Consider the following 18,093-nt stretch of genomic DNA (forward strand, 5'->3'; position numbering starts at 1 on the left):
GCTATGCTGAAAAAAAAAAAGAAGACTAAAACATAATTTAGGTGGTATTTTTTAAGAAATGAAATGCTGTTTCAAACAAATAAAGGGATCTTAAAGAAAATGTCCATCTCTTATGCATTTTCACACAAGGTGTTTCAGAAGAAAATGGGATTAAACATCAGCAAGAAAATTCAGTTAGACTCTTTAAATGATTAAATATTGAAAACAAGATACCAAGGGACATTGTAGAATCTCTAGCCTCTAAGATTGTGCAAAATGAAATTGAAAGTAATTTGACTTGAATGATTTAAGCATACACCTGTCTGAGCAAATGGTGGAGCCAATGACCTCCTGAAACCTTGTCAAGGTCTTTGACTCATCATGTGAGTATTCTGTCAAATGCTATGCTGCCAGCTTCGATAACAATATACTTTAACTAATTATACTTGCTCCCTCCCCTCAAGGTTCTTAAATGACTTTCTCTTACCTCGTTGATTCTTTATGTTCATTTATGTTTATGAAAAAATTTCAACTGTTATATTTATTTAGATTTCCAAGTCCCTGAGAAACATTGGGATGAAAATTAAGACCCTTCAGGGATTTGTGATTTTAAGTAGTGACTTTATTGACTTGCTTCTGCCAGTGGGATTTACCTATTTTAAAACCCAGCTGAGCTTTGTCCTAAAGAACTTTACCCATGCTGTTCAGAGTTGACTTTTATTCTTACAGAACACTGTATCTGATTGGATATTTTAAAAGTTTCAATGGATGCCATAATCAGAATGCAGAGATAGAAATAGTCTCCCCCAAAATCTTAGCTACCACACTAATAACTATTGCTACTTTAAAATATCTAGTTTTATTTGGAAAATATTAGTTTTTTCTGCTTAAATTTTCATGTACTGACTGATAGGTGGTAATAAGCATGCCAGGATTTATATGAATTTGCAATTTCTCATAGTATTAAATTTTGGAACCAATTGTTTTCTTAATTGCCGTTACCTCGACTGGGTACTTTTTTACTTATTTAACATAATATCCTTGATTTTAGTTTTTATTTATTTTTGGACATTTTTCAAAGCCCTCAGCTTTTGTGAAAAGCTTTGTAAAGAAAAGAAAGGGAATCTAAGCCTGAGATTTATTTGAATACATGAACATATTTCCCTTTGCTCTCTTGTTCCAGGTTTTCAAATTAAAGCTTTCACAGCACTGCGCTTCCTCTCAGAACCTTCTGATGCCGTCACAATGCGGGGAGGAAATGTCCTCCTCGACTGCTCTGCAGAGTCTGACCGAGGAGTTCCAGTGATCAAGTGGAAGAAAGATGGCATCCATCTAGCCTTGGGAATGGACGAAAGGAAGCAGCAACTTTCAAATGGGTCTCTGTTGATACAAAACATACTTCATTCCAGACACCACAAGCCAGATGAGGGACTTTACCAATGTGAGGCATCTTTAGGAGATTCTGGCTCAATTATTAGTCGGACAGCAAAAGTTGCAGTAGCAGGTAAGTGGATTCTTCCTTCTCTTCCTCCTCCTCCTTCCTCTCTTCTTCTTATTCTTTTTTGGGGATAAGAAAATAATTTTTGTAGAAATAATGTACATTTTTTAAATGTTTTAAATTTTAAATTGACAAATAATTATATATTTTTATGAAGTGCAATGTCATGTTTTGATGTATGTATCCATCGTGGAGTGATTATATCAAGCAAATTAACATATCTGTCACCACATACTTACCTCTTTTCTGTGGTGAGAGCATTTTAAGTCTACTCTTTTAGCAATGTTGATGTATACTACGTTGTGCAATAGATATTAAAAGCTTATTTCTTCTCTCTAACTGAAACCTTGTGCCCTTGGACAAACATATTTCCATTCCTTACCACGCCCCATCTTCCCAAGCCTTTGGTAACCATTCTGCTCTCTAGTTCTATGAGTCTGTCTTTTTCATAATAGATTCTACCTGTAAGTGAGATCCTGCAGTATTTTTCTTTCAGTGCCTGGCATGTTTCCCTTAGCATAATATCCTGTAAGTTCATCTATGTTATCACAAATAACAGGATTTACTCTTTTTTAAGGCTGAATAGTATTCCATTGTATGTATGTATATATATATCATACACACACACACACACACATATATATATAAAATATTTTCTTTACCCATTCACCCATTCATGATTGATTCCACATCTTGGCTCTTGTGAATAATGCTGCAATTAACACGAAGTATAGATATCTCTTATACACCCTCATTTCAATTCCTTTGGATATATACCCATAAGTGGGATTGGTGTATCATATGGTAATTCTAATTCTAGTTTTTTGAGAAAGCTACACAACCGTTTTTCATAATGGCTGTCTAATTTACATTTTCACCAACAATGCACACTTTTAAGAAAAAGGAAAGATGAAAAAAGATTCATGTTTATTGTCTCATGGTTTTGACGAACCTTTCTCCTTAAATTAGCTTAGAAAACAGTCATAGGACCTGAACTGGCTGCATAATGTTATGAGATTTTTTTTAAACAAAACTTTCAAGTTGACTTACTACTTATATCTAAGGGAGGACTTCTTAATAGAAAAATATTAGAAAAAAATAATTTTCTAATTCTACTTTACAGCTTCATTAAATGCAAAACTTTTGCAGAGTCAATTTTTTCGTTGTTGTGCCTTAAGAAGAGTAAATTTTATTTTAATTATAGTGGCATGGCCTACAACATATACATCTCAAGTGAGAAATAAAAATTGCTTCCAGTGCTTCCAAATTTCTTAATACTTGGTAACATGTTGGCTCAATAGCTGAGTAATAAGATGAACAGTTTTTGTTTTCACCTGGATACACTGAAGTCATGTAGACCCTGAAAAAATGGTACTGACCATTCTGGAATCCATGATATTGCTATTTCTGCCCCACTCTTCTGGTTAGAAGGCAGCTCATAATTATTTCTGTTGGCCCCTGAAATGTTAGACCTGCAAAGAGAAGAATCAGTTTTTTCACTTGTTACTATAATGATTTCACCAATAGCTGGTGTTTTTTTTTTTTTTTTTTTTTTTAAACTTTTGTATTGACCATAAAGCAAGGCAAGCAGATCCAACTTGAAATAAATTTAAGTTATGAATGGGTAAGCAGATTTGAAGGGCTGCTTTCAACGTAATCTTTAGTTCTCAGTAAAAACAAAATTGAATCATAGGCTGTTTAGTCATTTGTGGTAGGCTTTCTTTCCCAGGCCCTACTTAGTCTAGTCTCATCTTGGAAGACTGATCAGAATGATAACTCATTTTCATCAATAACAGGACAATTGGGCAGAACCACCACTCCCTCATGCACTCTCCTAGTGAGGGTTTGAGAAAGTTCAATCTGAAAGAGGTGATTTTGTCAGGCGGTGCTGTGAAGAATTACATCTCATAGATATGTGGTTAATCCCCATACCTAGCTTCAAACTACTCTTCTGTAGCTTCTTTTCTCTACTAAGAACTCTGCAGACTGAATGTTTTGTCTCCCTAAAATGTGTATATTGAAATTCTAACCCCCAATGTGATCGTATTGGGAGGTGGAGACTTTGAGAGATAATTAGATCATGAGGGTGGAGTCCTCATGAATGTGATTAGTGCCCTTATAAAAGGAACCACAGAATACCACTGCTCCTTTCACCATGTAAGGATGCAATGAGACATCTGTAATCTGCAACCCAGAAGAGGACCCTCATCAGAAACCAGTCATGCTGGCACCCTAATCTCAGGTTTCCAGCCTCCAGAACTTTGAAAAATCAATGTCTGTTGTTTACAGGCTACCCAGTCCATGATACTTTGTGAAAGCCACCCAAACTGATGAAGGCAAAGTTTTCCATAGTCAGTTAAGCCAGATTTTACCTAGAGGTAGACTGGCTAGTCATTCTGCTTTTCTTTGGACTGACCTGGTTTTTGCACTTGAAAGTCCTGTATCCTGGGAAGCCACTTGAGTGCCAGGTAAAACCAAGACAGTGGGTCACTCTACCTCGAGGTGTCCCTGGTCTGCTTTAGCAATGATAGACTGAGGTGCAGATGCAGAAAACCCCCTCTACTCAGGAGACAGGCCAGGTGACATCTTGATCATGAAAATCAAGGCTATAAAGTAACTGGAACCTTGGAGTGATGGGTGTCTGAAATTTGATTGATGAGCATAAAGTGTAGAGATAACTGAATGTTAATGTTAATTATGATTGATTAGGAGAAACAAGTGGAATAAATGCTGCAGATTTGGCAAAAGCAGCTTTCTCAGAATGCTCCAAATAAAGTGGAAAGGGGACAATTTGACTTTCAGTCACTAGAGAATTTCTGCCCTCATAAATCCCACCCATCAGTTGTCCACAAGGCGAAAGAAGGTCTACTGATTTGAATGAAGCAGGCTAGTATTTGATGCCTTATTACAAAAGGCAGTTGCCTATGCACTGTTAATGAAAACGGCCTTTCATTAACTGCATTCATGTTACGTTGCAGTTTCAGTCTTCGTGCAATTTACATTCACGTTCACATGTTCTGTCTTTCAGATAGTGAACTGAAGAACAATTCCTTCTCTGTGAGATATTAATATACAGTGGCTTGGTCTTTAGTATTCTGTACAAGGATAGGTGCATGGATTCAGTCACTGAGTTACAATCTCATATTAGATTGTATCATTTCAAGGCAATAAGGCTGTTCACAGCATTTTAAACCATGCTGTTTGGCAACACAGAATACATTAATGTTATGTCTGCTGAGGTTAAGATTGCCAAACCACTAGAATTCACAAGGGGCATATATCTTCCTAGGAATAAAGACCATGGACCTGATTTAATCTCATTTTTAAAGCATTAGCAGTCAATAAACCAGTCACCACTAAATGGTAACAGTAGGCTTTGCTTGGGTAAAACAAAACAAAAAAAATGTTTTGTACTCTCAGGTGCTGTATAGAGCCCATATTAAATAATGTCCCTCTTCCATTTTTGCTTTCTCAAAGTGTCTTTTGATAAAAAGAAGTATAGCAAATGAAATCTATCTTTAATCAGTCAGCATATTTTACACAATGATCTTGCCATGCCCCATTCATCCTATTTTCTAGGAGCTTCTCAAGTGCTCTTTAAGACTTGAGTGCACACTTGGCTGGAGAGGGAAGGAGAGTAGGAAAGATAAATGAAGAAGTATCATTCCATCCAGCATTTTGTTAAAAATTGCAATGTAACAGGCTACTGACTATCAGTATTTCTACTCATTTTGAGTTCTATCAGTAAAGAATGCCTGGGCTATTAAATCTCCATTTGAAAGCAACTTCATCACACTGACTGAAATTTGGGAATCTTATTTTTATCCAATTAGCTCTAATCTAAAATGCTGCAGTGTTTCTGTGCCATGTATACTTCTATTTAGTCCTTTAGATTGAGAACAGCTGAAGAAGGGAAGCAGCACTGAACTTATCTATGATGCTTTCCTACCATCCTCTCTGCTGTGTGTCTAGCAAAGTATGTCATGTTAATAGTAGACATTTGCCTTACCAATGAAGACACGGGGCTTTATACCATATAAAGAGAACTTTCCGCTGTTGCCATCCTCCTGTCTACCTCTCCTTCTCTTGTCTCCCTTCTATTCCTCCTCCTGCTTCACTGGATTTCTGCAGATTAAACTCACCCATATATGTGCATACATAAACATACTCTTGATAAACTGAGTTGGAATAATTTGCTTTATGTATCAATAGTATACAAATTAATTAACTATTGAAAACTTTGTGATTAGAAAACTGACTGTTTGGGAATATTCAAGTGCCACTTAAAAAGGAAAAAGCATGAGCATTTCTTCATTCCTTCCCTAACCCTTATCGTGAAAATGAACTTGCATCTGGCCAAGCACATCCTCCCTACTCTAGATGTTCCCAGATATCTGAGCCTCTGGATTTTCTTCTGTTCAGCAGACATAATAATAACCTACCTCCCAAGACTGTGGTAATTTTCAAACAACATGTAGGATGTAAAGCTCTAGTGCAGAGTAGATTCTTATTCAATGACAGCCATAGTATAAAGAGACCTAACAATGATTATTATTGCGTTATTTTAATAAGTATTATTAGGAATGAACAACTTTCAATATTCCCATGTAATGATGCAAAATATGTTTTTTCAGGGTGATGAAAAATAGGCAACAAATCCTAAGACATACATACTGTAATCTTGGATCAGATATCTGCCTTTGCAATCTGTGAATACAAAGTGGCAAGCCTGAATTGAGTTTTCAAAAGGTTAAATCTATGGAGATTTTTTGGCAAGCAGTGACCAAATCCCTTGGAATAAAGGATTCATTTTTGACCAGTGGATCTACTATTATGTTAATGTAACCAATACAGTTTGTACTGACCACAGCAGGCGTTTGAGATTGAGCAACCTTGCAATCATTTCAGAAACAGGTGCAGGGCACTCCCCTCTACCTTTTTAAATGACTTTCCAACTGAAAAAGATTCACTGAAGCTGGTTCATGGGAGTTCACTTGGTCTCAATTTGGAGTTTAACACAACTGGTACCCTCCTGGGGATGAGGGATTAATTCCAATATGTAAGAAGACTAGATAACAACAGATTTCCTATGAATAAGCATAAACATCCCATTTTATTTTGTTTTTTAATACAACCATGACCACCTGTCCACCCATCCCCACACCTACCCGCCCACACAGCTCCTTGTCCACTGACTTGCCCTGCACACTCTGAGGAGCACAGTTGGAGCCTAACTAGTACTTCTGTTTGCATTTATACTTCTGGGGATGGTGTAGGACAGGCTCCTCCAAGGGTAAACCAATGCTGACTGCTGGATACATTACAGTGTATTAGTGTATTTGTGTCCAGGTAGATTTGTCTTTGTTAATTTTTGAACATTTGTATCTTAGTATTAAAACCACTGACTTGCTTTTTATAGCAGTTTCTGCTTCAGAAAGTGAATCTGTATACAGTACCTGGTAATGCTCAGAAACAGTCTGTGAGATAAGTACCCAAATTGACAGGTTAAGAACTTACTGGAAAAAGCTAAGAGCTCTATGGCCAGAGACTGGGACTTAGTCTAAATCCAGATGCACACTTGTTCCCTTATCACTTTGCTTCTCAATCTAAGGACTATATTTCAGAACTCTGTAAACAATTTCTTATGTAATCAGTCATTTATTTTTAATCAATGAAATTCTCCACAATACAAATTAAAGAAGATAACAATAATGGTAATAATGACAATAATAATGAAAATCGATTTATCCATTTAGTGCCTTGAAAATGTCAACTCCTTTTGGGAAACACTATGAGTTAGATGTTTTCTTCTAAGATGAGAAGATTTTGCTATCATAGCTATACATTCAATAGTGACACATGACAAATCTGTGTCAGAAAAACAGACAGCATATAATTTTTAAAATAAGCTCATAAATAATGGTCTTCTAGGAACACAATTTGGTGATCTTTTATCTTTCTATGTGGTTTTTCAATTCAGGCCAAGTTTGCATATTTTTTTTCCTGCTTCTTAAAAATCAAGAAAATAAAAGGCCAACTAAATTGCATTTACTTGAGTTGTTATTTCATTCAGGGACATATTTTTTCTTTCCTATTACAATAGATGTTCAAGATGCAAATTGTCACACTCCGCTTTTAAATAACACCGGCATTATAATTAAAATTCCCCTGTGTTTTAAAAAAATAATTAGCTACTTGAGGAGTTGTTTCAGTGAATTCTTTTCTAGAATGCCTCCCATTTAAATGAGTTATGAAATAATTAGTGAAAGTATATTATGGTTAGAGAAGCTAGAATGAAGCATTTTGTGAAATGATAACCTGACCTTTATGTTCGTACTTAAAAGAAGCTGAAAAAAACCTTAACTGAAGAGAAGGAAGAATAAACCACATTGCCTCAGGTCACTCAAATGTTATATAAAGGAAACAGCAAGAAAAATGTTCATATTCCTTCTCTCTACAGGAGCAAATATAAGAATTTTGCCTAGAAGGTCGACTTCATCCTGTGTAGCAGTTTGGAAAATGTATCCCAGGGCCCTTGAATATGCTCAGAATTCTATTTGGGAAGGTTCGGTTACAGCGCAGAGCTTTCCATTTTACATTTATAGAGATATTGTTTATTTTCAAATGACAAGCAGAAAATTAAATTGCTCTGACTCCATGATTCTTAATGACTTAATGATCTTCATTTAGCTAAATGTTCCTATTGTTTTGTAGTTAAAGCATGAGAGAGAAAAAATAAGAAGTAAATGTGGTCTTATAAGTAACTGCTGTGTGTTTACTAGTCTTATCATTTTTCTTTAATTTTATTGCTAAATCAAACTGAGATACAGTCATCACTAATATTTCCCCAATGCCTATTCCATCACACAGCCCCCACACCCTCAACTTAAATAATTGCATTTTAGAGAGTAAGGTTTTAGTTGCCTTCTTCCTAAGTCAATTAACTTTGCAATAAAATTAAAATAGAAATATATTCCTGAAAAATATGCAGAGTGAAAAGACATCTTCTACATTATAAAATTTACAATAGAGAACTTGACAAGGCTTTTTATAGTAGAAACATCAACAAAGTAACCTAAAAAATATTCCAACCTTTCATTTCCTTTTCTTTGTTATGAATTCTAATTCATATGACAATAGAAATAGCTAATTATTCATTCTAAATTTAATCAGTATCTTAAGAGCTCTGTTCTTTTATTCAACTCTTAAGCTATTTACAGTTTGATTTTTGCTGGTACTGTAATGAAAATGCACAAGAAACATCTAACACAACTCAGTAACCAAAAACTCTTTTGAATTTTAGAAAACGTTTTTGGAATATAAAAATTCAAGTTTCTTGAAAAATGTCAAGATAAAAAAGATTCAAATCATAGTAATGTGAGAGAAAATAATGTAATATCTTTTCCTTTACATCACAAGGAAAATATATTACACTATTAACCTTGCTAATCTGTTTAACAAAACACAGATTTACAAGAAAAAAGCATAACAAATTTATTTAAACAAAGTTATACACAAGTAACTTGCAGAAATGAAGACCCAAAGACCTAGGGAAAGCTTTATATTTTTATGCTAAGTCTTACAAGAGAAGTGGAGAATTGTGGAAAAACATGATTGGACAGAGAGCATAGATAAATGGAAATAAATTGGGGGAAACCGAGTAAGGTCTGGTTGTTCAAACAATTGTCTGCATCTCTGTAGGATATTCCTTCCTGTATTAGTGTGTTCTCACACTGCTATAAAGAACTGCCCAAGACTGGGTAGTTTATAAAGGAAAGAGGTTTAATTGACTCACAGTTCTGCAGGGCAGGGAAGCCTCAGAAAACTTACAATCATGGTGGAACGGAAGCGAACTTGTCCTTCTTCACATGACAGCAGGAAGGAGAAGAATGAGAGAAGTGCAGAGTGAAGAGGGGGAAAGCCACTCACAAAACCATCAGATCTCATGAGAACTTAGTATCATGGAACAGCATGGGGGAATGACCCCCATGGTTCAGTCACCTCCCATGAGGTCCCTCCCACAACATGTAGGGATTACAATTTGGGTTATAATTCAAGATGAGATTTGGGTGGGGACACAGAACCAGACCATATCACTTCCCCTGGCTATGGGGCAGGACTCCTCTCACATGAGGGTTTCTGTTATGGACAGCTCTCACATAGAAAGGTGGGAGATAGTCAGAGAGTGACCTCCAAACCACCACATTTTGGTGTAGCATGTCCTGCACCCCATCATTAAGTAGAATAATTGTAGCATTACATTAGATAGCACAGTTGTACAATTCCGATGAAATAATGATGGATAATAACTTTAAGAACCTATTTCTGGTACTGATTTTTTTCCTATTATATTTTTATGTGTATGGTAAAATATATTATTTAAACTCAATAATTTTATACAAAAATACTTGAGTTAAGATATTAATATTAGATACAAAGTTTTTCTACAAAGTAAAGAGACATTATAACCTAGAATGTGTCCTGGAAGCCAAGTAAATTAATTAGAGGAAATCATGGAAAATCTCAGTGTATGGTACCTCAACCTTCTTAAACTTGTACTGTCATAAGCAGTATATATAGATGAAAGTAATGAATACAGTTAGTAAACACAATTACTTATCTCCCTGTAAAAAGTTAGTGTTAACAGTCTTTATATTTATAATATATTTCTATATACTCTATAATAAGCAGTCTAATACATTGGTCATTATATTAGTCCGTTTTCATATTGCTGATAAAGACATACCACAGACTGGGAAGAAAAAGAGGTTTAAAACAGTTCTACATAGCTTGGGAGGCCTCACAATCATGGTGGAAGGAGGAGCAAGTCACATCTTACACGGATGGTGTCAGACAAAGAGAGAGCTTGTGCAGGGTAACTCCCCTTTTTAAAACTATCAGATCTTGTGAGAGTTATTCACTATCATGGGAACAGTATGGGAAAGACCTGCCTTCATGATTCAATTACCTCCCACAGGGTCCCTCCCACAACACATGGGAATTCTAGACGAGATTTGGGTTAGGACACAGTCAAATCATATCAGTCATTACACATATCACTGCTAAATTTACCTATTATTTGGTAGACGTAAGAGTTAGAATAAATCAGAAAGGGCCATTTGGATTCATGAATGAGCGACATATTTTTGACCTAACAAATAAGTTGTTTTGGACCTTGAATCACGAAGTTAACATAAAACAATAATAATAAAACAACAATGATAAATATTTTTGATAGAAATTCAATAACCAGAGTAGGTCCCAAATTTCCAAATTTATCTCTTCATTCTATGTTATACTGGAAATGAACAAACACACACACACGTGCACATACACACACCTGTGACTCTTAGTGATCTAGTCCAGAGTACTTTGGAAGTTTCCTGTTAAAAGACAGAGCCTTAGCCTCAAAGGTCAAAGCACTTCTGTTGAAAAGCCTTGTTTGAAAAATTCCCACAGCAACTGAGGAGCAGCTCTTAGGTACACAGAATTTATCACAGGTTCTTAACTAGCGCTTATTGTGAAATGTAACTCAGGTATCTCTAATTGGACCAGATGGAGCTATAGGGTTCTAATTTCTGGAGGGGAGTTAAGCCTCAAAGTTTGGTTTCTCAGAGTAGCATGTCTACCTTCAGAATCCCAATGAGCATGTGTCAGAGAAAAGTTACATTTAAATAGTTTGATAGGCTGGATATGGTGGCTCACACCTGTAATCCCAACATTTGGGAGGCTGAGGTGGCAGGATTGCTTGAGCTCAGGAATTCAAGATCAGCGTGGGCAACATAGTGAGACCCCTGTCTCTACAAAAAAAGTAAAAAATTACCTGGCTGTGGTGGTGCATGGCTGTAGTCCCAGCTACTTGGGAGGCTGAGGCAGAAGGATCACTTGAACCTAGGAGGTTAAGACTGATGTAAGATGTGAGTGTGCCACTGCACTGCAGCCTGAGTGACAGAGTGAGACCCTATATCAAAAAAAAAAAATTTTTTTTTAAACAAAATTTTAAGAAAATACTTCGATAGGTCTCAGTATATCTGGGACTGGGAGTGGCAGCTCATGCCTGTAATCCCAACACTTTGGGAGGCTGAAGCAGGAGGATCACTTAAAGACAGGAGTTTGAGACCAGTCTGAGCAACATAGCAAGGTCCCGTCTCTACATAAGATTTAAAAATTAGCCAGGTATGGTAGTACATGCCTGCAGTCCTAGCTACTTAGGAGGTTGAAGTGGGAGGTTGCTTGAGCCCAGGAGTTCGAGGCTGCAATGATTTATGATTGCACCACTACACTCCAGCCTGGGCAACACAGTGAGATCACAACTTTAAAAAAAGATAGTTATATATGTGGGATATAGTTTGTGTGAGAGGATCTGTATTCTATCGCATCTGCATATTTCCCATGATGATCTCTAAAGGAATGAATGTACACTCTTTATATCCACTATTTATATTAACTCAGGTTACCAAGAGATATTTAAAGATAAACACAGTACATAGACACATTCACACACCTTTCCATTTAGATGGCTCTTCCTAGATAAGCCTCTGTGTCTTCAGTCTACTGATGAACACCACGGTCATAAAATCTGCTTGTTGATTTATAATCCTTGTTTTTTTAATACACATTTTTAAAAGCTGCTTTAAAAAATCAGTTTCATTGTAACCCTGAGGCTTTACCACCCTTAAAACAGGCTGCTCATCAGGTTCATTTACTAAGATTTTACCTGGAACACTTCACCAACTAGAAGCCTATTTAAGAAAGTGTGTTAAAGATTAATAAAGCCTATATAGTTTCAACATTAAATTTCAGTGCTGGTTGGTTTTATTGAGTTGGACTTTTGTGGTCCCTTTTGCAAAGGAATTCATCTCCAAAGGCTGAAACATGACATAAAAAATAATTAGCATTTTTTTGACGCAGAAGGCACAGTTTCCAGGAGCATCCTTTGGGTCCCATAGCGATTGGGCATTCCATGAGCCAAACTTGTGGCTATTTTTCTAAAGTTCTTTCCAGTTACGTCCCAGTCCAGGAGTGGCCAGGTTTGAAATATGTAATTGCAGATAAAATAAATGTTCTCTTCCACCTCAGTATACACATTGTGAGTATCTGGGATTGGTTTTTGTTTTTATTGGAAAATAGTTTATATACCATAACATTTAGCCTTTAAAAGTATATAATCCAGTCACTATTAGAATATTCATAAAATTGTGCAACCATCACCACTATCTAATTCCATAGCATTTTCATCACTCCTATTTCCCCTTCTCCTGCTCTGGAAAACACCTACTTTCTGTCTTTGCTATTTAACATAAATGAGATTATCTGATTATCCTGTGGCTTGTTTTTTCACTTAATGATATATCTTGGATATCTTTCTATATTTGTTCTTACATATCAGTCTCATGCTTTTTAATTCCTGCAGAATATTTCACGGTTTATGATTCATATATTGAAAGCTATTCTATTTGTTCCCAAATTTTTGCTTTTGCTAATAATACATGAATGAATATTCTTGTATTTAGTAAATGCTCTTCTGTACATACCTTTGACATGTCTTCTTCTTACCTAGTGATGTAATCACTTAATCAAAGGGTATGAACATTTTGATAGAAACTAGTATATTCAAGAGCATTTTATTAGCCTGGACCTAAACATTGTAAGCCAGGATTTGTTTTACTGCTGTTGACTGAGCAAATAGAGCTGGCTTCTTCTTAACTTATAAGTATCATTGAAGCCTACTTCCTACTCTGATAAGAGTAGTGATGAGTTGACACTGTTAATGAACAGCCATAGGCCTTTGCCAGAGAGAACCTTATACATGGAAACCTGGAGGAATGCATCTCATCCATGTCCTGGGTTTTTGACTATGGTTTAGACATTCATGCCCTCCAATCACATGTTGAAATTTGGTCCACATGTTGAAGATGGGACCTAATGGGAGGTGTTTGTGTTATGACAGTGGATTTCTGTCATAATAAATGAGCTCTTGCTTTATTAGTTGCCAGGAGAGCTGGTTGTTAAAAAGAGCCTTGTGTCTCCTCCCTCTTGCTTCCTCTGTTATCATGTGATCTCTGTACATGCTGGCTTCCCTTCACCTTCTGCTGCAAATGGAAGCAGCTTGAGGCCCTTATCAGAAGTAGATGTTGGCACCATGTTTCTTGCACAGCTTTCAAAACCATAAGCCAAATGAATGTTTTTTCTGTATAAGTTATCCAACCTCAGATATTCCTTTATAGTAATACAAATAGTCTAAGACAATTCTCCATGTATGGATTTGTGTCTCTTCTGCTGTCTGTAAAAAGAAGTTTCTAGTAGATATCACTCCATGAACTATCCCGGGATTCCTCTCAGGTCCAAAACAAAAATGTTTCAGGCTCTGTATATAATGTCAGATGCCATTGAGTCACATCAGCATACCATAGAAGAATGATAACTCTTTCCAGTGGCCTACATGTCTTTTAGGATCTTAGTCCTGCCTGTATCTGTAGCTTCTTTATTTTTTTATTTTTTTATTTTTTTGAGTTGGAGTCTTGCTCATGTTGCCCAGACTGGAGTGCAGTGGTGTGATCTCAGCTCACTGCAACCTCTGCCTTCTGGGTTCAAACCAAGCGATTCTCCTGCCTTGGCCACCCGATTATAGGCATGTGCTACTACGCCTGGCTAATTTTTTTTTTTTTTTTTTTTTTTTAGTAGAGACTAAAAGGGTCACCATGTTGGCCAGGCTGGTTTTGAGCTCCTGACCTCAAGTGATCCTCCTGCCTTGGTCTCCCAAAGTGCTAGGATTACAGGCATAAGCCACTGCACCCAGACTCTAGCTTCCTTTGTAACCAAATCCATACTGATTTCTTCATGTTTTACAGCAGTTTGATAAATGTGCATTCTGTTGCCATGGCTTTGCACCCTTTATTCTATAGGCCTTATTCTCTCATACATCATGCTAGCTCTTGCCTTTTTTTCCCTCAGACTCAGTTCTTGCAACCCACCTTCAGGAACCTTTAATTGGCCCCCTAGACTAGGTGAGGCTCCATCTTCTTTGTGCCCACCATAATCTATCCTTCCCTCTGTCATCGCATGGAGCATATTACACTGTATCCTTACAAGACTCCTAGACAAACACGACTCCTCCCCTGGCCAAAGATCTCATAAAGACACAGACCGTGTTACATTTGTCTTAGCTTCCCTAGGCAGTGAGACTCCACAGAACCTTGTTAGTTTTATGGGGTAACACCGTGGTTAGAGGCACAGGCTTCAGAGTCAGTCAGCCTCAGAATCTATCTCTTGGCCATTCACTAGTTCTGTAAAGTTGGGACAACTGTGGAAATATTCTGGGCCTAGTTTTTTCATGTATTAAATACAGCTATGAGATAGTGTCTACCTTCTAAGGTTATTATGAAGATTACCAAATAATGCTGAACAGAGGACCTAAAACATAGTGAAGCAGGACATTTCCCTGACCCCTTCATGGGACTTGCAACAGGGATGCTTGCTTTCCTCAGCCCACCGCTCTCAACTCCTTGTGGAGGGAGCGCACAAGTGAACAAGTCAGGAACTGGAATGCACAAGGGCTGGAACCAGCTGGCCATTGTGGTGCCAGCAGGATCAAACTCCAATCACTCAGACCTGCTGCACACCCTTCACAGGAGGGAGTGCACAGGCAAGCAGGTACAGGAGCCAGAGCAAACACTTTTGGGTGCCAGCAGGACCGAACTCTGTGCAGGCCCCATGGCAGCATCCAGGTGGGGTGCCTGCCATTCCCGAAGCCCCAGAGGGCATGTTACAGTGCTTTTAGCTCTGCCATCTGCAGACAGCTTAAGTGTTAACAGCTCAGTGGGTCCATGGCTACCCTCCGCCAACAAGGGCAAAGAGCCAGTGTGACAGCCTTCTGTATCCGCACTCATGGCTCCCAAACTCTTGTCCAGCATGCAGGAAAAAAGAGGTTGCATGAATGAATTGAAGGATAGTAAATGTGGGGGATTTTATTGCCTATGAAAGTGGCTCTCAGTGGGAAGAGAAGTTGAAAAGGGTACAGCGTAGGGGAAGGGTAGGAATCTTCCCTTGAAGTCTGGCTGTCTCTGGCTGGATTCTTTTTTGAAGTTGTGCCATCAAGCTGTTCCTCTGAAGTCAAGCCACTTCTCTCCAATCATCCGGCTGCTTCTCCCCTCTACTGGCTGAGTCTGGGGTCTTCATAGGCACATGATGAGACAGGGTGGGGCCATGAGTGGTTTAGGAAAAGGCAACATTTGAGCAGGAAAACAGGGATGTAAGTTCCCATTTTAGGTCGTGATTTCAGGCTTTTCAGTTTGAGGGTGAGATTTTGTCAGGGACCCTCCCTCTTCTGCCTAGAATTTCTCTGTTCCCTGTCCCCATCAATAGTAAAAGCTCAATAAGTGAGGCTTTATGAAAAACAGAAAATAAGCATAATATTAAAGATTCCCTAGGTACCTTGCAGCAAATAGGAAGGGAGAAGCCCCATGAAGAAGCCTTTTTCTATGTGGGGACACATATTCTGTGTCTTTGCTGCTCTATGAGTATTGGCCTGTTTCCCATGCAGAGGTTTGTTCTTCCCCATCTAGGTGGACTCTATGCAAACATATGAGATTATATTTGTCTTTTTAAAGTTCTTAGCACCAATATCGTAAGATCAATACTTCTGCCTGAAGTAAACAGGATCAATAAAATAATGACTGGGCTAGAAAATAGTTGGATAATACTCAGGGTTCATGATTTTAATATTTGATGATATTGAAGCACATCTCTTTAACCTCACTTAGCAAAAGTCAGAAGTAAAGTTTGTCATGGCTTTGAAGAACTTTCTATGGGTCAGCAAACCTTGGGACAATTTCATTATATTCTGGTAAGGCATGTAAATTACCTATTGGCTCGCTACCCCAGGCAGCCTTTAACATATCATGAAAGAAAATGGTTATTACAGATATAAAAATGATGGGGTTAAGAGACTCACGCTTATGATGACTTGAATTAACAACTATGTTTTCATACAAATCTTCTTTATTTATAACTGACTTAGAAAATTATCCCTCATTTTATGCTTGTTGGTTTCTTATGTTCAAAAACTGCAAGCAGTTACTCTATTTTGCCCGAAGGTCTAAATTTGTTTCTTCCAACACTAAGCCATTTTTCCCAAGTCTTATTTTTCCCTTGAATTTGTGTAAATACCTGTAGTACAAATGTTTCACTTTAAAAAGGGGCTTTTTAAAGCTGTTTTTCTAGGAAATATTTTAATAATCAGCATTATTTATGTTGCCTGTGTAGTTATGTAAATAATTTCAGCCTTTCCTCCACAAAACTCTTATAACTTAACATGCCTTCAGAAAATGTGAATAAGATTACCAGATAATGCCTCCCCAATAAGCATGTCAGTACTTTGGAAAGAAAATGTGAGTGCTGAGTTGAGAATGTGTGTTAGGCACAATGACAATAACAAGGAGGTTTACAAGCGAAATAGCGTTACAATTGGCACCACAGTTTGGAGGAGGAAAGCAATTTGGTGAAGTGAAAGATGTTAAATGTTTTAATTTTCTTCCATGCCAGTAAAATCTTGTAAAACAAGGTGACATACTAAATTTTCTATACTACAGTCGCTCCAAGAGCCTGTCAGCATTTTCATTATAAACTCTATTTTCAGAGCTTTATAACTCAGCTTTAAGAATTCACTCTGGCTTGACATTTAGAGTGTAAGGTCTTACCTGGGGAACATGTGTTTCATATGTTTTAAAAATTATGAGTTTATCCATTTTTCAGTTTATAATGAGTAACCTTTTCACACTTTTTCACTTGTCTGCTGTGCCTCAGAAATTGGAAGGAGAAGGCTTACATATGGTAGATCGCCAATGGGGGAAGAATCTACAGATGAGGTCAACACAGGTCAGGGCTGCTGATTTTCATTACTGAAACTCACAAAGAGTTTCTGTAGAAAGCAAAGAGCTCTGCTACGCTGCCCTCAACATTTCAGACTAGACTTTGTGCTATCTGAGGGGTATACTATACCATGACAAGACCCTGATGGATTGCAGAATTCTTAGTCCCCAGTCTGCTTATTTCAATATTTGTATTATGTTGTGGCTGGCATAAGACCTTTTTCTAAAGCGTCACAACATTCACTCTAATCTTACTTGTTTGTTGTTAAGTCTTCTTTGCATGTGTTTCTGTGTGTGTGTGTGTGTGCATGTGGTTTATTTTCCACCTTTCTATCGTTATTTAGCATAGGGAGGTTTTCAGTCAATATTATTCATTAATACAGCTACCCTCTTTACACCTTGAATATCTACAGTTAAATCTCCTGAAGAATTAGTTTTTAGAAAGTTAGAATCAGAAAAGAGTGAGGGAGAAATAAACAAAGAAGCAACAGAAGAGAAAAATATCTGTGGCCATTTGGTATCAGACCTTAAAATGTCTTGAGGCCTGGGTAACTACTATGGCTTCCCAAAAGGATCATATATGGGTTATCTAGGAAAAAAATGGAATTCCCTCAATAAAAGGTATGGTAGCAAGTCTTCAGTTCTAGGTTATTTCAGGAGAATCCTAGAAAATCATCACTTCCTGATATGTATTGAGAATTATTTCACTCCCACTTAATTACATTGTATTTTTACATGGCTGACAAA

The 18,093-nt window shown here is 37.3% G+C and overlaps 1 protein-coding gene across 5 annotated transcripts in view; it reads left to right on the top strand.

Moving 5' to 3' along the window:
- Positions 1–18,093, top strand: part of DCC (DCC netrin 1 receptor) — a 1,226,567-nt gene that overhangs the window by 413,630 nt on the left and 794,844 nt on the right. For all 5 annotated transcript variants that reach the window (XM_017951762.3, XM_017951759.3, XM_017951760.3 and 2 more), the window contains exon 2: positions 1,163–1,483. In XM_017951762.3, the coding sequence (XP_017807251.1) occupies positions 1,163–1,483 (321 nt within the window). The remainder of the gene's footprint in view (positions 1–1,162; positions 1,484–18,093) is intronic.

This window comes from Papio anubis, chromosome 19, assembly GCF_008728515.1.
Source record: "Papio anubis isolate 15944 chromosome 19, Panubis1.0, whole genome shotgun sequence".
Taxonomy (NCBI): Eukaryota; Metazoa; Chordata; class Mammalia; order Primates; family Cercopithecidae; genus Papio; species Papio anubis.